Below are 26,434 nucleotides of genomic sequence, written 5' to 3'. Positions count from 1 at the left end.
AGAGTCAGTGCTGCCACATTCCAAGTCTCCATAGGACCCAGCATTCATGCCCCAGTGACCTCAGTGCAGTTCCAAAGGACATCGTCCTAAAGGTGGCCAGAGTGACAGGTGTTGCACCTCTAGTTCCCAGTTATTCAGTGGGGTCTCCTCCCAAGCTGCTGGGGTTTGTGTGTGCCCCCTGAAATTCATATACTGAAACTGAGGTCCCAGTATGATGGCATTATCAGCTGGGCTCTTTGGGGTATGGTTAAGTCAAAGGAACCATACCCACATGTACAAGACAAAAGGGAACCAACCAGCCACCCTTTGACTACCAACTCTTCCAGGATGGAAGGACATAGAAGACAACATCGTGAAAGCAGAAGTCAGCTCTCAATAGGTACCATAGAAGCTTGTGCCTCAATCTTGGACTTCACAGCCTCCAGAACTGTGAGAATTCTTTATAACAGGTCTAGATTGGTGCATATTGTAAGAACTATGAGAACAACGGCACAGAACCCTCACGATGTCCACTGATGGGAAGAAACCGTTGGGGTGGCTTGTAGCCTGCTTTTCCATTTTTTGTTTTTTGTCTCGTGCCCCACTTCCCGCTGGCAGGAATAGGCGTGCAACAACAGGATTCTTCTGCGAACAACCTTTATTGTACAATACTCTGAACAGGGGACCCACGTGGAAGAAAAATGCACTGCTTATATATGCCCAGGAGACTCGTGTCGCTACCTGATTGGTTCGCCCTCCAGTAACTCATTAGCATGCCCCGAGAGCGGGCTGTGACATCTGTGGCACATGCGCGCTATGTCTCTTGGGCTCTGTTTGCTGCGTCATCGGCGGGAAGCCGGCGCCATGTTTGGGTGCGGCACAAACGGCTCTCTACAGTTTCCACTTTAGGGTCCATAGTGTCAGGGGAGGGTCTGTCACAACACTAGGACAATCAGGACTGTCCTGCATTACCTAAGATGTGCTGTTCTGCATAGGAAGAAGGTTCAGGCTACAAATCCAGGTCTTGCTAAGGATAAATTCTCTTAGCCATTCTGTTGCATTAACTCTGACTTAAGACCCTCTCAGTGAAAGACTCGACAGTCACCACAGGGCTTAAAACATGGTGTAAGACCATGGCACAGCACAGAAACTCAGGACCACTGTGATGAGTTGGTCTGACAGAAAGTTGGGTCCAAGGCTGGGGAGATGGCTCAGTCAGTGAAGTGCCCCACAAGCACAAGGACCTGAATCAAGCCCTTAAAATCTGTTAGGTGAAGGATAGGGGTCTGTGTCTTAGTCACTGTTCTATTGCTGTGAAGAGACACTGTCAGTAAGGCCACTTTCAGAAGAAAACATTTAGATGGAAGCTTGCTTATAGTTTTCTCCCGGGCCCTGGACCCATCTTTCTGACACAGCAACTTGTAACTCTTCACAGTGGTCCTGAGTTTCTGTGCTCTACCATGCTCTGCCACCAGGTTCTATACAGTGTGGTGACTGTATTGTCCTTCACTGAGATAGTCTTAGGTCAGAGTTAATGCCACAGAATGCCTAAGAGAACAGAGGGTTAGTCCATGATTATTATGATGGGAGCACGGCAGCAGGCAGGCAAGCACGTTGCTAGAGAATTAGCCTAGTGCTTTACATCCAGATCCCCAGGCAGCAGAGAGAGCTGGTGTGGTGGTTTCAACTTCAAAGGCCACTCCCAGTGGCTCATCTAATTTGTCTCAAACAGTTCCACCTCCAGGTGGCCGAGCATTCAGATATATGAGCGTACGGAGGCCCTATCATTCCAGCCACCACATTTTGTGATCCCAGCTCTGAGAGGTAGAGACAGGTGGGTCCCCAAGGCTCACTGGCCACATAGACTAACGAGTGACCTCCAGTCTAAGGAGGGACCCTGTCTTAAAGAAGAGGGATGACATTCCTGAGAATGCATTTACTTAAATGCAAACCCGCACCAGGACGCACACACCTCTCCCATGTGTACACATTTCCCACATGCATTTAAAGAGAAAGAAAAGATGGGCCCAAAGCCCTGCACAGACTCAAGTTTTAGTTCTATCAGCCCAAGGTCTATGGTCTCTGCAAGTCATCTTTCTCTTTAGTCTTTCCCCGTTATACAGCAGAACATGAACAGGGACGCCGACCTCTTAGAGTGGCTAGAGAGCAGGAAGAGACAGTGTGAGGGCAGAAACCTCTGGGAATGAAGCAAGGCCTCCAAGGACCAACATGAGCAGATCCAGAACCAGAAGCTGGGCGGGCCAATGCCTGCACACACCAGTTTGCTGGAAAACCATTTCCCAAGTTTGAGGATTATTCTAGAAGTGTTTTAAAACCTTAATGTTTATTCAGGCCAAACAGAATAGCCTTGAAGGCCACAGGCATGTGGCCTTTGTGTATATTGTGTGTGGCAAGCGTATTCCAGAGCCAGAGTGGCTGGTGGGGGTTTGTCATATTTGTCGTTAAGTTCCACAGCTGACTAAGAATCCAGCTGAGAATGGCTATTAGAGACCTTCTTTTCCAGATGTGGACACAGGCCCAGAGAACAAAAACCCAGAGTTTTTTCTGTCAGGTTGAGGCACAGGCAGATCTAATTGGAACCCTTGCCTCTGTTTCCCACCACCATCTTTAGAGGCTCAGCATTCTCCTCTGGAAACGGGTGATAACAGCGTCACTCCCCGGCATCAGCGATGGTAGCATAGGCGGCCTGTGTTACTGTCACACCTCAGTACACGCTGTCCTCACATACCATCGGAGATTACTTTTATTCAGTTGCTTGTTGACTTCCATCCATGTGGTACAGGCTAAAGATGTGGCAGAGAAGCATCAAAGGTTTGACATTTTGTTCTTTTAAATATAGAAAGAAGAAAGGTGACTTTTCTAGTACCATAGTTCACACTGACAGAAAAAACCTAAAAATCAGGCATCTACTTACTAAAAGAAGCTAAAGATATATGAGTCAAATTAATGAACCCAAACCGTAGGAAACAGATTACCTAGCTGATAAGATATTGCCAAAGAAGTAATGCATTTCATTGGCTGTGGAGACGCTAGCAGGACAACGGGCCTGTGGGCAGTGCATGGTAACTATGTGGAAATGGTCATCTTCATGGCCCTGGGTTTGCCCTGGGTTGGGGCTGCATGGCAGAGAGGAATCAGCGCCAAGGTTACGAGTGTGGGCTTGGAGTATGGTAGTTCCACAGAGGTGAATGGCTTCTGTCTGCAAACCTCAGTCTGCACTTCTTATAAGAGAGTTAGAGCGGTGCCTCCCTCATTGCATAGTTCTGAGCTGCCATGTGTGTTAGATTGTGTAAAGGACTCGGTTACAGGGATGTTCCAAAGAGATAATTCCACTATCAGGTTAAATAACTGCTATAAAAACCTTTTAAGACATTGACAGCCATTTTAAAGGCAAATATATATATATATATATATATATATATATATATGCTTTAGAGTTAAAAAAGGAAATGCACGAAGAACGACCTAAACTTCATTTTATGACAAGGTGATTTCCGTGGACAGTGTTAGACAAGCCACACTATGCTGGACTCATCAGCTTCTGGAGAGTGTTTCTGAAGCCTTCTGGAAGGTTCTCTGGTTTGCTAGTGGCTGGATTCACAAAGACGTGGACTGAAGACCCTGTGGTACATGCCAGAGTGTCAAACTGTGCTAATTTAGGGTGGCCTAAGAAAAAGCCATCAGTGAGATCGTGGTGGTTTACTGAGGGCAGCTCCTTGGTGGGTTTAGGAGGAAACAGAGCCAGTCGGTAACAGACACTGGAGTGACCCACTTTCTCCACAGCCAGGGCAGCCAGTGGGATCTGAGGGAAGCCAATGGGTGTATGGTACTTGCACTGATTGGTCACCATGAACCCCACCAGGGGGGATGTCCGCAGGCTGGTTTCCAGGCCACAGTACCTAGAAAGTGAAATCACAGTGTTTAGGTCACCACAACACTGATACCATCTCCTAACCCACAGGCCGTGCCTTCAGCAGCTTAGGGACCCCAGTTGCATCTCTCCCTACCTGAGCTCCTTTGGCCAAGCTACTTAACTACCCCTTATCTCAGCTTCTACAATAATGGAATGACCACAGCCTTCCTAGTCTGATTATGAGCATTAAAAGACCAACCCTTAAGGCTGGAGAGATGGCTCAGAGGTTAAGAGCACATGCTGTTCTTCTAGAGGGTCCAAGTTTTGTTCTCAGCTCTAATGTCGGGTGTCTTACAACTGCCCATTACTCCAGCTCCAGGGTATTTGGTACCTTATTCTGGTCTCCGTGGCCACTGCATTCATGTGCATATACCCCTACAAGTATCTCATACATCACTGGGTCTTCCTACATCAACCCCCCGCCATACACACACAGACTTGCCCATAGAATAAACTGATGTAGACAATCTCCCATTGAGATTGTCTTTCCAGATGATTCTAGATTGTGCCAGTTTTACAATCAAAATTTATAATAAAAATAAAACCTCTTTTTCTAAAAAGATGATGTTTATCATTCAATATACCATAGTTCCTAGACATAATCTCTCCTTAAACATAAGGTGCTTTAATATAATTCTGTCAACTTATTGTGATAACACATTCTGACCAAATATATATAGAAAGGTTTAATTTAGCTTATAATTCCAGATTAGAGTCCACCTCTGCAAGGAAGTCAGGGAAGCAGGATCTTGAAATAGTCACATCTATATTCAAGGGCAGAGAGCAATGAAGGTATGCATGCTTGCTAATGCTAAGCTCTATACTTATACAGTTCTACATCCCATGCCAAGGGGATGGTGTCACCCATAGTGGGCTGGGTCTTCCTATATCAACCCCAACAGACATGCCTACAGACCAAACTGATGTAGACAATCCCTCATTGAGGCTGTCTTTCCAGATGACTCTAGATTGTGCCAGTTTTACAGTCAAAATTAATCATCACGCCTGTTTTTCTTCCCATCAAGAGTTGGGTATAGCTGTGCTAAGGGAAAAAGAAAACTCATTGTAAGAAGTTATTGTGTCCTTTAGCCCTGCCTCTATACATTGATCTCTTCAAGAACAAGAGCTGCATCTCAGCTTTTGCTTGTTGACTAGAAATGGAGTAGCCCTTGGCATAGAACTTAGAGGACCGAATCCCAACCGAGAGAACCTATTGGCAGTTGTTAGCTGATGAGAAATGAAGAGTCAGTTTTCTCTAAGATGCATCCCCTAATAAATCGACCATGTTCCAGCAGATCACACACATATCCAAGATATTTGAGCAGCACAGATTGGCCTATTTAAAGGTGGGGTGTCACCAAGTTGGGTAGGAAGGGAGGGAGTAGATAAATCTGGCAAGTGGAGTGGCAGGGATGAAGAATGAACTTGATCAAAACTCATTGGACAAAGTTCTCGGAAAAACAAAACAAAACAAAAACCCTTCAAGGTCAAACAGAATGGGAAGGAAAAACATTGTTCAGAATGCCAGTCCCCGACTCCTCCCCCTGAAGGCCCATTGCTATTGTGATTTAAGCATTTTCCTACTGCCCTTTCTTGCAAAGACTGAATGTGAGGGCTCTCTGTAAAGAACAATGGTGGGTTGTGCAAAGGTTTCACTCCAAATTTGTTCATTGGAGATGAAGCGATAAAAACAAACTCCTAAGTCCCAAAGAGGGCTGTGTGAGGGGTTTGTTTGCACTCACCATTGTTGCCCACCAACGTCACCCAGGGAGACACTGGATCCTTTTTACTTTCCCACACGGAAAGCTGTCCAATGGGAAAGACCCTTACAGAACAGTTGTTCTATATCATCCTGGGCCAGCTCATTTGTTACATTAGAACACAGTGTATTTCCAGACTACCTAGAAAAAACTTTGAAAGCATGAATGGGCTTTCTTTCATTATTTTCCCTTGTATGGATGTTTCCAACTGAACACAATTTACCTTTGAAAGAAGAAAATGTTATGTATATATATATATTTCCACTCAAAGATCTAAATGAGATCTCTCTTGCTCTTTTCTCTGGCTGTCCTCTGTGTCTCTTCTTCAGGAGTGCCATGTCAGAGTTTGTTCAGGCTACTGTTGCAAAAACAGCATGGGTTGGGGGACCTCATAAACACAGAAGCTCATTTCAAACAGTTCTGACATCCAGGGCATGTAAAATCAAGATGCCAACGGATGGGGTCTGGAGAGAGTTGGCTTAGCGCTTCACAGACAGTGCTGACGTGTGTGTTCGGCGTGAGTGAAGGTGCTCTCCCAGGTCTGGGTCATAAGGGCATTAATTCAATTCATGAGGTTCTGTCCTTATCACCGATTCAACTCCCACGAGCCCCATTTACAGAGTCTCTCATACTGAAGATTAAGTTTCAATGCAAGAATCCAGGATGGCACAAGCATCCATTAGCACCACAGAGAGAAAAGCTAACCGAGAAGAACCTTGCTCCGTGCTCTATGTCCAAGATCCACCGAAAATCAGATCCCAGCCTCGTTTCCAGAGCCTCTCTGTGGCTTCTCTATGTGAGCCCACATTTCCCTCTCTCTGTGAGGGAGCAGACAGCAGAGAAACAGTATCTCTTCCCTTCAGGATAGAAATATTTCATGAGCTCCCTGTTTGCGAGTGAGCACGGCCCAGATGCTCTTGAATAATTGAAACGTGCCACATTCAAACACAGCAGCTACCGTACACCTGGGATGTGAGAAGCCTGTGTCCCCTGTGTTACCCTCTCTTCAGTTTCCAAACAACCCTGCAAGGCAGTGTTTGCCTCCCCGAGTTTATAGGGAATAGGGAGCGGAATTTGCAGGCAATAGTGCTGGGCTTGGCTCCAAACTCTGGGCTCTCAGGATGCAAGTTCACACATGCCTCCCCAGCCCCAATTCCAAAATTTTAGATGATAAAGGTAACAAAAAAAAATCTGCAACTCAAGTCAATGAACTACACATAAAAATATTTTTTAGTTATTTGAGAAATCCATACAATATTTTTTGATAATCCCTCAGTTAATTACCCTAACTCCTCTCATGTTCACCCCACTTCCCATAGTTCCACAACTTCTCTTGTGTGTGAGTGTGTATGAGTGTGAATGAATGTGTGTGAGTGTGTGTGTGAGAGTGTATCTGTGTTTGTGAGTGTGTGTGCATGAGTGTGTGTGTGTGAGTGTGAATGAGTGTGTGTGAGTGTGAATGAGTGTGTGTGAGTGTGTATGTGTGAGTGTATGTGTGTTTGTGAGTGTGTGTGTGAGTGTGTGTGTGAGTGTATGTGTGTTTGTGAGTGTGTGTGTGAATGTATGTATGTTTGTGTGTGTGAGTGTATGTGTGTTTGTGAGTGTGAGTGTGAGTATATGTGTGTTTGTGAGTGTGTGTGTGAGTGTGTGTATGTGTATGTGTGTGTGTGATAACCCTTGCACTGTGATTGTCTCTGTGGCATCAGAGCAGTGTCATCTCCTGAAAAACCACACACTGTGTTCAAAACTTCACAAACCAGTCTGATGGGTGGTAGCCACAGGCTTCCAGTGAGAAGCTTTCCTATTGTTGCTTTTTTTTTTCCTCAGAGTATGTAAGGATACCTATAAAACTCAAATCATCAAGTTCCTGAAAATAAGACCCAGTAGTTTCCTATGGGCTATTACCTTCCCCTCGGCCAGATGTTAGCTTGTTCCCTTTTGGTTGCAGAGGAAAGTCACATTTCCCCCTTCTGTGTTCTCAACATCTTCTTTCCTGTTCTTTTTTTCATCTTCAACAAGCCTCAGTTATGTACCCATTACATCTCCAGCATGTCCTAGATGAGGAAGAGGAACTAGCTGGGGAGTGGGGGCTCCTTTCCATACTGTGTAAATCTCAAGCAGAACAGATGATCAGACTCAATCCCAATGAAATGTGATAAACTTAGTACCAGGCTAAGTACAGGAGTGCTGTCAGGTAGGAGCAGGGACCTACTTGATCTTGGGAAGCACGCAGAGTTTTCAGAGAAGTGACAGCTTAAAATGGGATGTTAAAAAGATTCGGAGTCATCCAAGTAGCCAGTGGAAGGAAAAGCGTTCTGGGGAGAGCAGCACGTATCAGAGGCCGGGGGGGGAAGGGCTATGGAGACAGCAGAAGTTCCCATCAGGGGAACACGGGCTGGCAGAGGAGGCAGGAGCCAGACTGGGAAGGGTCTTGTGAATGAGATTGGCCTTTATCCCGGGCAACGGCAAGACCGTGCACACATGCAAGGGAGAGGCAGGATGGGGGCTGTTCTGTGAAATGATCAATGGTTTCGAACAGGGCGGTTATAGACATGGAAGGCAATAATGCCTGTAGAGAGAGCAATGAGGCGATCCTACCGTCCCGGAAAAGATATGGCTTGGACCAGAGTGGCCACAGAGGAGATGGAAAACAATCTGATGAACTCGAGGTTTTTCTTCTTCTTCTTCGTTTTTATTTATTATTTTTTTATTGCAAAAGTCTAGAGACAGAATGAGGAAGAAGTTGTTTAAAATAGTAGTTCCCGGGCTTCAGCAAGGGGCTGGCAGGAGGGGGTGGTGGGAATATTTGGTGTGGGTGAGGAAGGAAAAGTGAGTCAGTGCTAAGGAGGCTGGATTGAGACTCGGAGTCTCTAAGAAGTGGTACGAACCATTGCCTAATGTTCCTGCCTCTCCTATCTCCAGCCAAACCTGTCTTATGAGCTCCAAACCTACGTATCCAAATGTTTCCGGAGAGGAACACTAGGCTCTGTGCTTAATGAAATCCGGTTCGGGCAGGTAACTCAGAGGGTTGGGGTTGGCTGAGAGTAATACAGTGTGGCATGTCTGTGTGGAACGGGAAAACAAGTGCGGGTCCAACGCCAGACAGGTTCAGGCTTCCGGAAGGCACTAGGCAGGTTTTGTCCTTCAAGCCCCTAGTCTATAATCAGTGAGCTGAAGTGGCTATCAAACATGGGAAGAGATTACGTCTCGGTGACCCAGAGACTCAGCTTTTCATAAACACATCTGCAGTTGATGACTTTCTGGCATGGAACATGCAACCGGAAGTGTATGAGTCACGGGATCTGAATGCTAATCTTCCATGAGTTCTTATGACTCGGTAGATTTTAGACAATGAAATCCTTCAGCTGAAAGTCCCTCAGGGGATGAATCATCTAACACAGGGGCCCTCAACCCGGACACAAACCAGAATCTCTTGCAGAACCCCAGAATCGCATAGATTCTGCTCATCTTGCCAGACTTCCCCAAGGAGGGTTTCAGGCAGCCTTGCAGTCTGCAGGAGACTGCTCAAATCGGTTTCTCCTCCAGAGATACACATTCAAATAAGGAAACAGCCCAGAGGAGGAGACGAATGTTCAAAGGCTCAGATGGAGACGCTCTAGTACCTTTACTCCACGCTTTGCAGTGGGAATGCTCACTGCTCCACACCGTGACTCAGCTCTTGCTGGGCTTGAGGCCCAAGGAGCCCTGGAGGCATTCATTGCTCTGAGACAGATGAGCACTCCTCACCACGCTGCCGGGACTTGTCCCTGGCCCAGTAACTGTGCTCATTTTCCCTCAATCTCCTCTCCTCCTAGTTCCCACCTCCTTCAATGAATTCAGAACTAGGTTCTGCCTGAGTTCCCACTAGAAAGCCCTGCCTACGTGGCTTCTGGCTTGTCTGAGGACACGGTCTGCAGAGCACGTACCTACCTGTCAGGTAGTGGGAGGCCCTCAGGCAGATGGCACTGTTAAACCTTTCAGAAGAGCACAGCTATTTATGTCACTTGCTGTGATTTGCAGAGAACAGACTATAGCCTATGGCCAGTCACCTAGAGTGCCAGGGCAGGAAGACAGCAGGAAGCCCACCCCTACACTCCCTCAACTAGACACAGGCAGTGGGAACATCCCATAGGATCTGCAGAACTGCCTGCCTCCGGAGACTAAGAGGCTGGCACAAAAGAACTTATGGTTCTGCGTGAATAATCAGTTGTCTACCAAACATGTGTGGATCTTGTTATCACAGAATGATTGGAGTCTACAAAGCTCAGGAACACTAGTAGTCTGTGTTAACCTATGTGTTAACCTGACCCTATGTTAAGCATGCCCTGTAATTTGTCATAGTGAGACTTGGATGGTCTGGAACTCTCCGTGTATACCCTGAACTCACAGAGATCCACCTGCTTCTTTCTTTTAAGTACTGTGACTCAAGTTTTGCACAGCCACACCAGTTAAAGGCCATTCCTTTTCCTCTGTTGGTAATTTTTTTTTTTTTTTTTTTTTTTTTTTTTTTTTTTTTTGTCATAGGAAGTCAACCCAGGGCCTTGCACAAACTCAAAGACAAAAAACAATGGAACCAGCTAAAGAGGCAGAGTTTAAACTAATGTAAGTTACATAGTCAATATAATAGAATTTAATTAACACTGCACTGCTGTGACATGAATGTACTCAGGAGGTCCACCTGGGGTCCTTGGCAAAGAGTTGAGCATAATTAATTTGAGATATTGCAAGTTGATAACCTAAGCTTGACTGCTTGAGTTTTACCAGTTTAACCATCCTCTGGGATATGGTGCCGGTAAAAACAAAAAACAAAAAACAGGTTATCTTCTTTGGTGGGTCCTACAATAATAATAATAAAAACGGTGAATACTCCATTACAAATCAAGAGTGTGCTCTACAAGAGAGCAATATATACAGTTGTTTGAGATGCTGTAATAAAGGGACATGTGGAGTGTAGAGCTTTTGAGGTACCAAAAAGAAGCAGGTGAAGCTGATGAGATGGAGTGGAAGGCTGGGAAAGGGAGGATGGGCCCTACCTGGAATACACTGGACTTTATCCTATCAGAATGGGACTGTCCTTTGGGAGGAAGGTAGCAGTGTGATCATGTTTGTACCTCAAGACTTGCTCTCTAGAAATGGACTTGTGCAGGTGGGATGGATGCAGAGGATGGATGCTGAGGATGGATGCAGGTGGGATGGATGCAGAGGATAGATGCTGAGGATGGATGCTGAGGATGGATGCAGAGGATGGATGCTGAGGATGGATGCTGAGGATAGATGCTGAGGATGGATGCTGAGGATGGATGCAGGTGGGATGGATGCAGAGGATAGATGCTGAGGATGGATACAGAGGATGGATGCTGAGGATGGATGCAGGTGGGATGGATGCAGAGGATAGATGCTGAGGATGGATGCAGAGGATGGATGCTGAGGATGGATGCTGAGGATGGATGCTGAGAATGGATGCAGAGGATGGATGCTGAGGATGGATGCTGAGGATGGATGCTGAGGATGGATGCAGAGGATGGATGCTGAGGATGGATGCAGAGGATGGATGCTGAGGATGGATGCAGGTGGGATGGATGCAGAGGATGGATGCTGAGGATGGATGCAGGTGGGATGGATGCAGAGGATGGATGCTGAGGATGGATGCTGAGGATGGATGTAGGTGGGATGGATGCAGAGGATGGATGCTGAGGATGGATGCTGAGGATGGATGCAGAGGATGGATGTAGAGGATGGATGCTGAAGATGAATTCTGAGGATATATGTAGGTGGGGTGGATGCAGAGAATGGATGCTGAAGATGGATGCTGAGGATGGGTGCAGAGGATGTAAGCGGAAGATGGAGTCTGAGGATGGATGCAGGTGGGATGGATGCAGAGGATGGATGTAGAGGATGGATGCTGAAGATGGATAAAAAGGCAGAGTAGGCAAGCACAGACTTGATGAATGCAAACTGGAGAGAGCAAAGTGTGGCTTCCAGGGAGAGTCAAGGCAGGAGGAAAAAAAGAGATATGGGGTTTTCTTGGCTAGTCATCTTCCTCAGAAAAACACATGTCCCCACGGCGTCTTCACTGCAAAGGTGTGTGACTTGGTAAACCTGCATCATTCTGCCTGACTGCACCTAGACTCATTCCATTGTCCAGTGTGGTCAAGTTCTTCCAGAAGATTATTACACAGCTAGGGGACATGACCATACAGATAAATACACTTGTTTGAAATGTGTGGAAGCTGTTTTGCTTCCAAAAGGGATGGGAGTCAGTAAAGATGAAAATAGACCAGAATGCTTTCTGACAGCCTCGTATTTTAAGCAGCCAGAACCTCAAGTGCACTGGGTCTTTTTTTTTCCCCCTCTGATTAGTTTCATGTTGCTTTTGAACATATTTTGGCTCTATTTACAGGACAAATGATCTCAGAGGTAACAAGAAAAATTTCTCAAAACTAAAATCTAGCAAGATGCGAGATTGAGCAAATATCCAAATAAGCCTTTAGCCCAAACTATGTTTATCTTGGTGCTCGGCAATATACCAATATAAAAAATAAAAATGATATCTCTAAGCCAAGTTGCCTAGCTCCAAACAAGTGAGCAATCGTTTGCATTAGGAAGAGATATGTGCAAACCCAGTCGGCTGCCAACCACAGCTACTGCTGCTTTTAGTGTGCATTCAAGAAGGTCCCTGCACTGGGGAAAATCAAAATAATGGGAATTATCTACTCTGAGAAAAGAACCATTTCTCTGCAACCAAATTCTCTCAGGAAGTTCATTCTGGTAAATCAGTGTCAAAGTGACAAGATAATCCAACATGTCTCTTGAGACAGAATATCTAACAAGCAAAAGAAAAAGAACGAAAATCCGAATCTGTGTTCAGAAGATTAGGGAATTGAATCACTTTCTTCTTTTTTTAATTGAAATAGTGAAACAAATTCATTAAAACATTTTGAGTGAAAACAGGAAGACCATGACATGGTGTGCAATTAACAGGGAAGCACCATCAGCTAGGGTAGAGGTAGAAGACAGTAATCTGATATTCCAGATGCCGAGAAGCAGACTCCGCCGTTAAATAGGGCTCCGACAGCAACGCTGTGGTCCAGAGACCCTTGTACACAAAGTGCCAATGGTAACCAACACGCTCTCTGCCTTTGCTGGGGCTGCTCCATAAGGGATGCTTCAAAGACTGCATCTCTGGGCTATGGTTAGAAAGTGGCCGGGGATCTGGTGACTGTCCTGGGCCCACTGAGAAGAGTGAACACAGACATTCACATGTGTGGGGATGTCTTGCTTGCCACAGTGTCGAGACAGGACCCTAAGGTGCTGCCCTAGCAGCCAGGCACAGACAAGTGCAGAATTCCAGTTCTATTTTAAATCACCACCTGGCAGAAAAGACTTAAAACAAGAAAATGTTTCGAATCTCCTGCATGCCAGAAACTCTCTGACGATTTCTTACCTAGAAAGGGCAGAACCGAAGGAGGCAAAGGCGAGATGGAACCTTTAGAAAGGTTTTGGGGGAACTTTGGGGAGATGGCTCAGTCAGTCAGATGCTTGCTGAGCAAGCATGAAACATTGAATTCAGATCCTTAGCACCCACATAGAAAGGCTGGGGCCATGATATTCACCTGTAATCCCAGCACTGGGGTGATTAGCACAGGAGGAGCCCTGGGGCTTTCTGGCCAGTCAGTCTAGGAAAGACCTTGTCCTTAAAAACATGTTGGAGAGTGATTAAGATACCTGATGTTGGCTGCTGCCCTCCACATGCATGTGTGCACGTGTAAATGCACACATGCCTATACAAATGCACACATGCCTATACAAATGAACACATGCATATACAAATGAACACATGCCTATACAAATGCACACATGCCTATACAAATGCACACATGCCTATACAAATGCACACATGCATATACAAATGGACACATACCTATACAAATGCACACATGCATATACAAATGCACACATGCATATACAAAGGAACACATGCATATACAAATGCACACATGCATATACAAATGAACACATGCCTATACAAATGAACACATGCCTATACAAATAAACACATGCCTATACAAATAAACACATGCCTATAAAAATGCACACATGCCTATACAAATGAACACATGCCTATACAAATGCACAGATGCCTATACAAATGAACACATGCCTATACAAATGCACACATGCATATACAAATGAACACATGCCTATACAAATGCACAGATGCCTATACAAATGAACACATGCCTATACAAATGCACACATGCATATACAAATGAACACATGCCTATACAAATGCACACATGCATATACAAATGGACACATACCTATACAAATGCAAACATGCATATACAAATGCACACATGCATATACAAAGGAACACATGCATATACAAATGCACACATGCATATACAAATGAACACATGCCTATACAAATGAACACATGCCTATACAAATAAACACATGCCTATACAAATAAACACATGCCTATAAAAATGCACACATGCCTATACAAATGAACACATGCCTATACAAATGCACACATGCATATACAAATGAACACATGCCTATACAAATGAACACATGCATATACAAATGAACACATGCATATACAAATGCACACATGCCTATACAAATTAACACATGCATATACAAATGCACACATGCATATGCACAGCTGTACATGCACAGCTGTACATGCACACCTGTGAACACTGAGACACACATAAATAAGAGCTGTTTTTGATTTTCTAAAATTCCCACAGTATGGCTTTCTTTAAGCAAGTTCTATGTCCATGAAGGAATTAAATTTTTTTTCTTTAATGTGAAATAAACTAAGATGTGAATAGCAAATATATGGATCGCTATTTAATGAAAGCAGTCTGCGTAGACTTAGTAACAACGTTCTTGTTGATTTCCTGCTGATGTAATAAACACCATGGACCAACCTGAGAAGGAAAGGGTTTACTTCTGCTTATAGTTTATAGTAAGCCATGAAGAAAGGCAGGGCAGAGATTCAGGAAAGGACTTGCGAATAGAAACCGAAGCAAAGGTCGTAGAGGACATTGCTGCCAGGTTTTCCTCATGGCTTGCTCAGGTTGCTTTGTTTTTAAAAACACAACTCAGGTTTGCTTGCCTAGGATTGATACCGCTCATAGTAGGCTGAGCCCTCATCAATCATTAATTTAAAAAAAAAAAAAAAAAAAAAAAAAAAAAAAAAAAAGGTCCCCAAAGACTTGCCTATAGGCTAATTAATCTGATAGAGATATTTTCTCAGTTGCGGTTCCCTCTTCCCAGATGACTCTAGCTTAACAACAAAAACCTTTTTATCCTTTTCTAAACTTCATTGAGTTTCTGAAAATGAACATGTTACACTAGTGAAGTCATAAAACTATTTTTTGAGGGAAAAAGAAAGAATTGGGTGAAGAGAGATTTGAAGAAACTAGTTTGTTTGCACATGTGAGCTTGAATAGATGAAAAAGCAAATCAAAGACATAACACTTTTCAAATGACTGAATATCTTCATGTTTCTAAAAGCCAGTAGGTCAGAGGGCACTATGAAAGGGGTTGATAAGCTCCTCTGGGAAGGGGTTGGTTGGGTAGGGCAGGGTGAGCGTTTGGAGCATGGCCTGGAACATACGTATCTAAAGCTAAGGTAGTCTGAGGAGACCACGTGAGCAGAATGAATCGTTCCGCTGAGCAGCCAGGCTCAAAGGCCTTTCAAATCCATCGGAGAGGCCGAGAGAAGAGAGGAAAAGAGATTGTGCGGGCACTGTATGGCTTTCCATGACGTCAGACCTGTTATTTCTGGAGCCCACTAAATCAGGAGGATTAAGAAATAACAATGTAATTAGCAAACACCCCTCCCTGGATTCCCTTAAAAAGGCACAAGGCAAAGACAAGAAAGACCAGAGTCTGTTCTACATCTATACAAATATGGTTTGGAGGTGATTTTTACGTCTGTCTGTGCAGGGCTGCTTGGCTCAGAAATCTTGTCAATGGTGAAAGTAGTAATTATTTTAGAAAAGCACTTGGAAAATATTTTTAAGGCACTCAGATGATTAAATATTTTTTAAAATACTCAGTACATGAATTATTTGAATATCTGGTGTTCAGCCCTGTCAAGTAATATTTTATTTAGTAACAGAAAGTCACTAAATGCCCAGAGCAAGGACTAGGTCCCAGACACAAGAAATCACATAACCCCGAGCTCTCCTGTCTTAATGGCTGATAACCCTGTAGGCAGACAGATGTACTCTTTCGGCCAGGCCTGGGTCACATGTCTAACCCCAAGCCAATTGCCAGCATTAGGAGACCAGAGTGTTCTGAACCAGCCTCTGTGGACTCTCTAGCTGGTGGAGCCATACCTGAACCAAGGAGTGAAGAAAATGAGTAGGGGTAGGAAAGGAAAGGTGATCAGATAGTGTCAGAAGTGTCACCCTCAAGGTGGCTGCTACACACCTAGGAGGGGAACCAACAACTGGAGCTGTCGAGAGCCCTGCTCCTCCCATCTCTGGTTTCCTGACTTGTCAACCAGTCTCTTCTGCGCTTGGCTGCTTGGCTGTTTCCTTTTCCACTTTTCTACAGCACTGCGCTGGAGCCAAGGTGGGAAGAAGCTCACTGCGTGCCAGAAACCATATTGTTCTAACACTTCAGCTACCAGAATCATGGGAAATGTGAACTTCTCTTCTTTACAAATTCTCAGCTTCGACTATTTTATTATGCCAAAGAAATTATTTGAGGGATTTCCCTTAGATTGAACCTGGTGTAAACTGGAAATGCCAGTCCAACTGTCCCCAGCCATGATGGATTAGGTGACTGACTGAATAACTATCATTGCTTCCCTGGCTTCTCAGGGGATAAGAGAAGTGTGCTCCATACCAGCTCAGGGGACCCCATTGGGGCTGGTCCCTGGTACCCCTAGTGACCATCTGACTGATAGACTCTGTGCTGGTATCACCCACTCCCCACCTCTCCAGGTGTGTCCAAAATCACCTCCCAAATAGATAACACCTCAACCCCCTGCATCAAGCTTGCATCCGGGGCATCCCCTCCTTGCTGTAGCAAACTATTCTACATCTCTATAAAACTTTGCCTTTTGAGGGTGGAGGTTGGGTTCACTGATGACAGGAGCCGATCTAAGGAAGGTCCGCAGAGATAGGCACTGCAGCGAGAATGAGACTGACAGGACCAGGAACTGGGAGAAAAACCAGAAGACTCTGATTTCCAAGGAGTGAAGACGAGACTGAGAGGAGGTGGGGTGCTCCTGGAAACGTTAACACAGTAAGTCGCACACCCTTGGAATAACAAGATTCCAAATGCACACTCCTCTGGGGTTTGTGTCACTCTATCAGGGACCTTCCCTGGACAGTTCATCTTCAGCAAGACTTGGTAAGAAAATAAGTCATATTTATAACTTCAAAGGAGAGAGACCCACAAAGACCCAGATGGCAGTGAGGCATGGAGAAATGGAGGGGGGACAGATTAATAGAGAAAATTGGGGTCATGAGAGGATTGTCTTATGTTCAAAACAGGTGGCTTTGTAGAGGATGATTCATCAGTGGTGATGATTAATAGCCTTTTATATTCATGCCCTTTGCCTCATAATCTATTCTCCATCTCCCTAACTCTGGGCAGGCCCTGTATTAGTCAGAGTTTTCTAGAGAAACAGAACTGATAGGGTGTGTGTGTGTGTGTGTGTGTGTGTGTGTGTGTACATATTGAATATAATGAATCAATTAATCAATAGAATATATATATATATACATATATATGATTTATTAGAATGGCTTAGAGGCTGTGGTCCAGCTTGTTCAACAATAGCTATCTATAGATGGAAGGTCTAAGAATCCAGCAGTTGGTCAGTATTCAACTGACTGATATGCAGCTGGATGTCTTAGCTGGTCTCCACTCTATGCTAGCATCCTGAAGAAGTGGGCTCTAATGCCACTGGAGGAATGGACTTGCCAACAAGAATGAGAGCAAGCAAGCCAGGAGAGGAAACTTTCTTCTTCCAAATCCTTTATATGCCCACAGAAGGTGTGGCCTAGATCAAGGACAGAGCTTCCTACCTCAAATGATCCTGATTAATATTTGGTCTTTAATTAAGAACAATTACTCACAGGTGTGCCCAGCTTGGGTTTTAGTTAGTTTTTGGTATAGTCAGATTGACAATCAAGAACATCCATCTCAGGCAGTTTGAGTGCAGGGATAGTGGAAGGAATACTGTAAACATCCCAAGGCTGGGTCCTGAGAGGCCCTATAAACCTGCTTGCTTCATAGACCCTCCCTTTACCATGAGGACAAGTTCAGACTAGCCTGCGGAAGGATGATACCGTGTACCACAGGGTCACATCTCCCCAGTGTCCTAACTAAGTCTACAGGTGAGAGTCATCCAGGATCAGTGAAGTCACAAACTGTCCACAGAGGCAGGGGTGAGGCAGAGGGTATGAGAAGAAAAACGAAAGAACTACGTGCAAACAAACAAACAAACAAACAGTGCTTTAAGTCACATTCAGGGGTGAACAGTTAGGTAAGAAAAGCTAAATGAGATGCAGGCTTCACACTCCACTGAAATCCCGGAGACTCAAAAACTGGAAGCCAGTGTCCTCACTGGATACTTAGTTTATTGGGACTGTTCTTCAGATTCAAAATTACCCCATGATGAAGCAGTGTCATTTTCTACCCAGTACAGCTCTGACAGCCAAGCAATGATACACTGATACACTGAAACAATATATAGCCAGCATCACCGCCCACCTCAACAGACTCCCTTTCTTTGCTGGCTACACTGTGGGTAAGGAAGTGCTCATGTTTGACTGAGTCCCATCACTCAGAAGGTCCTTTAGCAAAGCGCATGAATGTAGAGGCCTTTCTGCTTTGCTACCTCTTCCTGTTGTTTTCTGTACAGGGCATCACTATATACTAAGGCCAGCCTAGAATTCTTCACATAGTCCAGGTTGGCCTCAAACTCTCCAACCTCTGCCTTCCAAGAGCTAGGATGGCTTACTTACACTGTGATGGGGACCTGAAGGTGCCAGGCTGAAGCAAAGGCAGCTGGAGTCCCCCTCTGCTGTCTCTGCTCAGAGTCTGGGTGGAGGCTTCTACAGTAGAACTCTCTTTCAAGAGATCATCTGTTCAGCTCCTTGGCGCTTTGCTTCTCTTTGGACCCCCACACCCTGCTGCCATTTTATCTCCAACTGAATCAACAGCTGTGCCTTTGTCTATCCAACCTGCAGTAGAGAAATGGTTTCTATTTCCCCTCGGAAAATCTGAACTAGGAAGACCTATTATATTTTCAGAACTTTTTACCAGCTTGTTATTAAATATCACTACTAAAAACTAAGTGCACATAAAATGAACTAAATGGTAGTCTTGAACACTCAAAACTTGACATTCCTGTTTTTCTACAACTTAAAAAATATTTGTTTATCTTCATTTTATGTGTTTAGGTATTTTGCCTGCATGTATGTACGTGGATCACATGCATGCCTGGTGCCCACTGAGATCAGTGGAGGGCATTGGATCCCCTGAAACCGGTGTTGTTACAAACAGCTGTAAACTGCTGTAAGGTACAGAGAAAATCTCCTGTGTACTGATTGGATGCATCACCTCTCAATAAAAAGCTCATTGGCCAATGAGCTGAGGCAGGAAATAGAATGTGGGAGTTCCTGAAGGGAGAGATTTCTGGGACAGAGGCAGGTGAGGAAGAGATTCACCCGGATGCTGATGGAGGTGGTCATCTTAAACAGAAGAGGTGACCAGCCATGTGGCACACTTAGAACAGAATAAATGGGATGGTTGAGTTTGGGCTAGCGGGAATAAGCCAAAGCTTATGGCCTAGCCATTTATTCAGAAATAATTCAGTCTCAGAGTCGTTATTTCAGGAATGTAGGCATGAGTGGAAAATCCCGCAGTTACTGTAAGGGTGCAGGGAATTGAACTGTGATTGAAGCTGTATCCTCTGCTTCTGCAGGAGCAGCCAATACTCTTAACTACTGAGCCATCTCTCTGCCTCTGTAGTTCCCACATTTTAAATCTATACTCTGCATTGATTTAGATTTATAACAGTGAGACTGTTATATGCTGCTAAGCTTTCCCCAGCCCAACACTTCACAAGTCAGTACTTGAACTTGGCTGTGATGGTGGTAACTGGCTCCAGCACTGAGATAAGCAAACACTGCCTTTGTTTTTATCGGTTAACCTATTTTCTTACTGATTATAGCAATGGAGAAGCAAGCAGCAGGCATCTTCTATAAAAGACCAGGTTGTAGGTTTAAGTTAAGGTGATATATGATTGGACAGTGGAGAGGTAGGCGGGAAAAGGTGGAAGAGGAGAGGAGATCGTGCGGGGAGGTGGAGGAAAGGAACACGCCTGGGGTGATCGTATCCACCCGGGACAGAAGCAACAGGGCGGGCAAAGTAAATCGCCTGGGAAGGGAACCTCGTGGAGAGGGCAGCTTGCAGACCATGTGACCGTGAGCTCACTTCCACTCTGGAGCAGTGTCCGCAGAGTGAAACAGAGAGCTGGTAGCTACAGAATCTCCTTTTAATATTTACTGCAACACCAGGTAGTGAGTGTTGCAGACTCTGTGGCTCACACAGTGACTGTCACAACTGTTCAGCCATGTCTAAGTGAGAAGGCATGCACATAACCAACACCGACAAAACACAGACACAGGTCAGAGTTGACTGTTGTGTTACGGTCTGTTGATCTCTCAAGGTCAGAGTTGACTATTGTGCTACGGTCTGTTGATCTCTCAGCTGAAGACTCAAGAACATGCTTAAAATGCAGTTTAGATTCAAATGCACATCTTGGTCTATAGCATGAATGGTATTGAATAGAAGATATTGTCCTCCAATAGTCCCATTGTGTGTGTGTGTGTGTGTGTGTGTGTGTGTGTGTGTGTGTGTGTAAGGACCCCTGTGGAGACTAGAAGACAACCTGGTAACATCAGCTGTACCTTTTGTTGTTGTTAGCAGGTCTCTCAGTAGCCTGGAACTTGAAAATTAAGATAGGCCTATTGATTGGGCTGGAGAGACAGTTCAATGGTTAACAACACTAGCTGTTCTTGCAGAGCACTCAGGTTTAATTCCTAGCACCCATTATGCAAGTCACAACTTTCTGTAACTCTAGTCTCAGGGGACCCAGTGCCCCCTTTTGGCTTCAGCAGGCACCGGTGCACAGGATGCACAGACATACATGCAGCTAAGACACTGACACAATAAAATAAGGCAGTTTTTAAAGATGGGCTGGCTGGCCAGAAAGGCTCTCATTCTCCAGGATGTGCACCACACTTGGCTCTTTTTCCACAAGTTCTGAGTCCAGAGCTCAGGGTGTGTTTCTTGCCCTTACAGACATACTTTCTAAAGCCCACAACACGGTTTCCATTCACTAACAAGAACACAAATGCCAAGCAGCACTCTATGCCGGAAGAGCATTGTGTGTTGACTGCAGCAGAAGGCTGGCTAAGGCTAGAAGAATTGAGCCCAAATTCCTAACCATCTTCTCCGAGAACTAATTAGCTATATGGAATTTACAGTAAACAGGATTGTAGGTTTCATTACCATTTGCAAACCATGTGCCAAGTGTCCTTTTGTTATTAGTGAAATCCACATTGACTGCAAGCAGGTACATGGATACTGGCTGCTCATAACGTTCCCCCATACGCCACGCCTCAGGAGCACTTGGTCTTGGTGCAGAATAGTGGAATGGACTGGAGAAAAGGGTCCCTTTGCCGGATTTCAAAGCCAAGTGTGTCTGAATCTCCCGCTCGGCCTGTTTCGGGGTAAGAGTGGGGTGAGGGAGGCCCAAGACATGTCCATTGTGTGGATGAGGAAACTGAGGCTGCACATGGGTTAAATCACTAGTTATTGATGACAGCAGACTCCACGATAAAGTCTGTTTATCTGGACAGGCCGTGCCTTGGGGTTGCCTCCTTAGAAACAGCATGTCTGATGCAGAAGAATGTGGCGGGGCTGGTCATGAAAAGTCATTTGGAAATGGGAGAAACTGCAGAGCCGCTGACCAGGGTAAGGGTCAATGAGCCTGCCGAAAAGGGAGGCTGGAAGGGGGCACATGCATAAATACTGGTTACGGATATAGCTGACATATTGAACATGCAGGGAGAGAGGGGGGACTTCCTGTGTCAGGTCTGTGACGGCAAACACACAAGTGACCATTTGTCCTGATGAGCTAATTGAGGAAGATCACTTATAAGTCAATTAAGTGGTTTTGATGGAGACGGGGCACACGTTCCAAGCCGTCCCCAGAGATTGACCTGAAGTTTGGTGCCACGGCTGAGAAAGATTCAAGACAGCTGTGAGGTCTCCGACTGTCTTTACACTGTGAGCACACAGCTGCAGAAATGAAGAAAGGGAGGCCCCTGGCTCCTGTACAGGGTGTTCAAGTGCAGTGCCAAGATCTCTAAGGATTGAAGTGATGTTCTCGGAATTTGGCTCTGCCCCGATTCCTCTCTTGCTACCCCTCTCTTTAATTCTGGTGGCTTCCTGCTGAAGCAAGCAGGAGCCTCAATGGAGGTCACCCAAGTCTTTGTAGCTTCACAATACCCCCAAGAAAGTAGAGCCCCAGCCTGCCCATTTCTGAATACAAGTTCCCATTTGCCTGTCTTTAGTCATGTGTCCATCTTTGGTCCGATCAGGAGGTCAGGCAGATGGGGGTAGTACCAGATGGACCTGGCTGGTGGTGACTTGACAGCCTTGGGCTCACATGAAGAGATGAGGTATTGCTCACCCAATAGCGGGATGCGATTTTACCAGATGGAGAAAATGGATGCTGAAAAAGCAAAACCTATAGTTCCTTAATTACTAGGATTTTTCCATAGAATTCTTAGGTCTGGAGCAAATGTGATACCATGGCCTAGACAAGGTCCTTGTCTTCTACCCTGCAGAGCAACGTGGATGGAGAGTTAAGAGTCATGAGCTAAGTACAGTATAGATGAAGCTGTTCTTAGTGCACATGTTATTGATTAGGTTCTTGCAACTCTCTCTCTCTCCTGTCTTACAAAGACAAAGATCAAGCAGTCAAGCAGACACAAGTTGACGTCTTCCAGAGGTGGTATAAAGAAGCCCAGAGCCGGGCATGATGGTGCATGCCTTTAATCCCAGCACTCTGGAGGCAGAGGCAGGTGGATCTCTGAATTCCAGGCCAGCCTGGTCTACAAAGTGAGTCCCAGGGCAGCCAGGACCACACAGAGAAATCTGACTCAAGAAAATGTGTGTGTGTGTGTGTGTGTGTGTGTGTTGGGCATAGCTCTCTATCCTTTGGCAGTAAGAAAAAGTTTGATTAATGGTCCCTTCTCCTCATGGGCTCTAGTGTTAAAGCGTTTCAAATATCTAGTTGATCTTTCAATCATATATTCTTAGGCTCTTTCCAAAACCCAAAATGAAACAAGATTGTCTTCTGTTTCATCACTGATATCTGCATGTGAGATGTACAATTTCAATGCCTCTAAACACACAGAAAAGGCACCAGACTTGGATAGAAGGTGGGGTTATTTATACTGCCCCAATAGTCACAGGGTCTCCAAAAATATTCAGCAGCGATCAGCCGGAGTGTTGAATGTCCTCTGCTCATACACCTGCGCAATGAAAGGCAAAGACGTTACAGCCCAGGAGGCAGAAAGCGAGAGAATGAAGTTAGTTACACCTTGTCCCTCTCTCCTGCCTCTGCCACCTGCCAGCTGATCGCTAACAAACAACTTGACCTCCATCAGCTTCTGTGTTGTGTCCAATCACACTTGTCTTAAAATGCACCACACAGATAATCACTTCCCTGACACCATTTGTTTTGCCACAGCCCGTGTTCCTTCTGGCCACAAGGGAGAGATTCCTGACTCAAAGGCAGACGGCCCACTCACTAATAAGAAGCAATACTGTCCCGTAGAGAGTTCCAGCTGAGAAGCGTAGGGACTGTTGACAGGCTGTGGTGGAGACTGGAGCTGGAAAGCCATGGCCTGATGGGACTGGAATGGCTACCCAGCCCCAACTGAAAAAACAAACAAGCAGAGGAAGCCAGCAAGACAAAAGAGGCACAATGATCAGACAAGAGGCAGCCTGAGAACAGGAGCCAGCCTCCCGAGGGAGAGTGGAAGACAAGAGTGCCTTCATCCTCACAGTAAGACAGCACTAGCCTCTACATCATCAGAGCTAGCCTGAAGAATTTTCCATTCCTGGCTTTAGAGCAACACAACACAGACCACAGAGAAGAGAAAGAAGGAAATTAGGAGAGCTTTCATTTCTGGCACATAGTAGGTGCTCAATAAACACAAATGTGGTTCCTTCCAAGGACTTGATTGCAAGAGGGAAACCACAAGCAAACCATCTCCACTTGGATTCTCTCTGCTCCTTTCTCCAATCCTCCAAAGCATGATCAAACTCGCACCATAAGATATACTGCACAATTAGTGTGCACCTCTTACCCTTGCCTAATTAGCTCTTTTATCAATTAAAAATACTTTTCCCATTAAGCCCAGGGGTGGAGAGGGAGAATGGAGCCCCCTCCCTGATTGCTAAAACCCACGAAGAGCCCAGTAAGATAATATCAGTGGTGTGGTTCATTTCAGGTGCACATCAGGCTACTCAACCTAGGTGAATTTAATGACTCAGGACAGGTCGAGCAATGAAAGTCCCTGTAAATCATTTCTAATTGCAAGCATAAAAATTAAAAATCAGTCTGAAGAGCAAGATAACACAATGCTAATGACGGAGAGCAGTAATCTGAAGATAGAGGTTCCCTGCTGTAATCAGGCCCATTTGGATGACAGAGCACTAAGCCTCTGGGGGACTGTTCCTGGAACAAAAGGCTGGGCGCCTACTTCAGTCTTTAATGACTTGCTATGATAAAAGAAAGGAACTGAGTTTTTCACATTGTAATTATAAAACTTAAAAGGAGAATTTTTTCCCCTCCTTCAGACGCTTTATTCCTTCTCCTCATCCAGATAAACCAACAGCCGGTCTATTCTTGTGAGTGTGATTTTTAAAGACCCATCATGTTCAGCCATGTCCTATTCAAAATCCAGCTCATAAATTATGTCCAGATGGAGGAACCGTCAGCTCAACGGTTCTACAGAGGAGGCAGGCACGGAGGCTTGAAGGGATCTGAAAAGGCCGAGGCGTATTTCCAACGTGTATATGATATTGTAGTCCCTTGTAGTTAGTGTCTACATCCCTGTAAGCAGAGTGCCTGACTGGAACCATTCAAGGGCAGAAGGATCTGGGCTGTGGTTTAGGAGAGCTATTTATCTAAGTGGGCACTGCTGGTGGCAGAGAGCCTCTGTCCATGGTATTTGAGCACAAGCCCGCCATGCCCGCCACACCCACGGCTGCCACGCCCACTGCTGCCACGCCCACGCCCACCATGTCCACTGCTTTTTTTTTCTAGGCAGAGGAAACCAGGGCTGGGCTACAATCTTTAAGATCTTCTCATCCAGACCCTGCCTCCTCAAGGTCCACAGCCTTCAAAACAGTGCCACAAGCTGGGGACAAAGTGTTGGGGTCACATGAGCCTGTGAGGGTCACTACAGAGTTTCCCTTCAGATAATCAAGATAACATTAAAATTCTTCCCTCGTGAGGACCGAAAACTACAGACTGCACCCCCTTTTCCTTGCCTTTTGAGCTGGGTGGATACAAAATCACCTTTCCATCTCTAGGAGTTGCTTCCTAAATTTTATCTGAACACTCGACACTCCTTCCTCCTTTCCCAGAATATCCCCAGAAGTGACGTCACTCCCCTTCCATTTGCTTCTGGACAGTATGTTGAGCCCAGTGCTGGCTTTGCCACCCTGAGATGCAGCATAAAAGAACTGAGTTCTTTCTCACAGATCAGTGAGTACTCTGACTCAAAACAGTGTAGCTGTGTGAGAACCATGATCAACTAACTCCAAACACCTGGCCACTCAGCGAAGGACCGGTAGGATGATGGAAACCTATCTTATTGCTAGATTGCCCTGGGAGGAAGCAGTGGAGAGACCAGCAACGACTGAACACAGAGGTTGGGCCAGGTTGTTTTTATAGACCGATAATCTTATTTAAATACATACCCTCAACACACAGGCACATAATTCTTGCTCTTGATACTAAGAGAACACACCTTGGGTAGTTTATGTCGAACTTGCTTGCTAAAATTACCATGTTTCCTAGAGATGGAAAGATGGCCTCTTGGTTAAGCATGTATCCTGCTGTCTATGCAGATGACCCCAGTTGGGGTCCCAGCACCCATGTCAGGAGGACAACCACTTATAACCCCAGCTTCCTGGGGTCTGACATTCTCTTTTGGCATCTGTGGGCTTTGCACCCACATGCACAAACTCACACCCACCAATCTCCCCCCCCCACACACACACAATTAAGAATAAAAAACATAAAATCTTTAAAAGTCATAGACTTTTTCTGAGCATCTGGGGTGACACTGCCCCATACAGTTTTCTTTCCACACCTGTCGAATGTAGCCATGTTGCAAGACAGGCTAGGAAAGGAGAAAACCAACTTCAATCAACTTTAGGGATTTAAAAACATAGAGAGATGTGTCCAATTCATAAGTCACAGAAGGAGCTTGCTAAGTGCAAGGCAGGGAGAAGAGCTGTATATGGACCAGGGTCTCTTCCACTTGGGTCCTTGTATCTGCCCAGCTCATCCTTTCTGCAGGAGGCTTGGTCACAGGCTGACTACCTGCTAGGTTCTTTCTCTAGACTCAGAACCAGTAGGTTGAGGGTGGGGCCAGGGCACATGCATTTCTAACCAGTTTCC

At 45.3% G+C, this 26,434-nt stretch overlaps 1 protein-coding gene across 2 annotated transcripts in view; it reads right to left on the bottom strand.

Annotated features, from left to right (window-relative positions):
• Positions 1-675: 675 nt before the first annotated feature.
• LOC308431379 (uncharacterized protein) overlaps positions 676-26,434 on the bottom strand; it is a 156,333-nt gene continuing 130,574 nt past the window's right edge. For both annotated transcript variants that reach the window (XM_080930829.1, XM_080930828.1), the window contains one exon: positions 676-3,899. In XM_080930829.1, the coding sequence (XP_080786955.1) occupies positions 3,521-3,899 (379 nt within the window). In that variant the 3' untranslated portion in view covers positions 676-3,520. The remainder of the gene's footprint in view (positions 3,900-26,434) is intronic.

Source organism: Micromys minutus, assembly GCF_963924665.1.
Source record: "Micromys minutus genome assembly, chromosome: 17".
Taxonomy (NCBI): Eukaryota; Metazoa; Chordata; class Mammalia; order Rodentia; family Muridae; genus Micromys; species Micromys minutus.
Note: the sequence above shows the minus strand (reverse complement) of the source record. Positions and strands in the feature narration are given on the sequence as shown.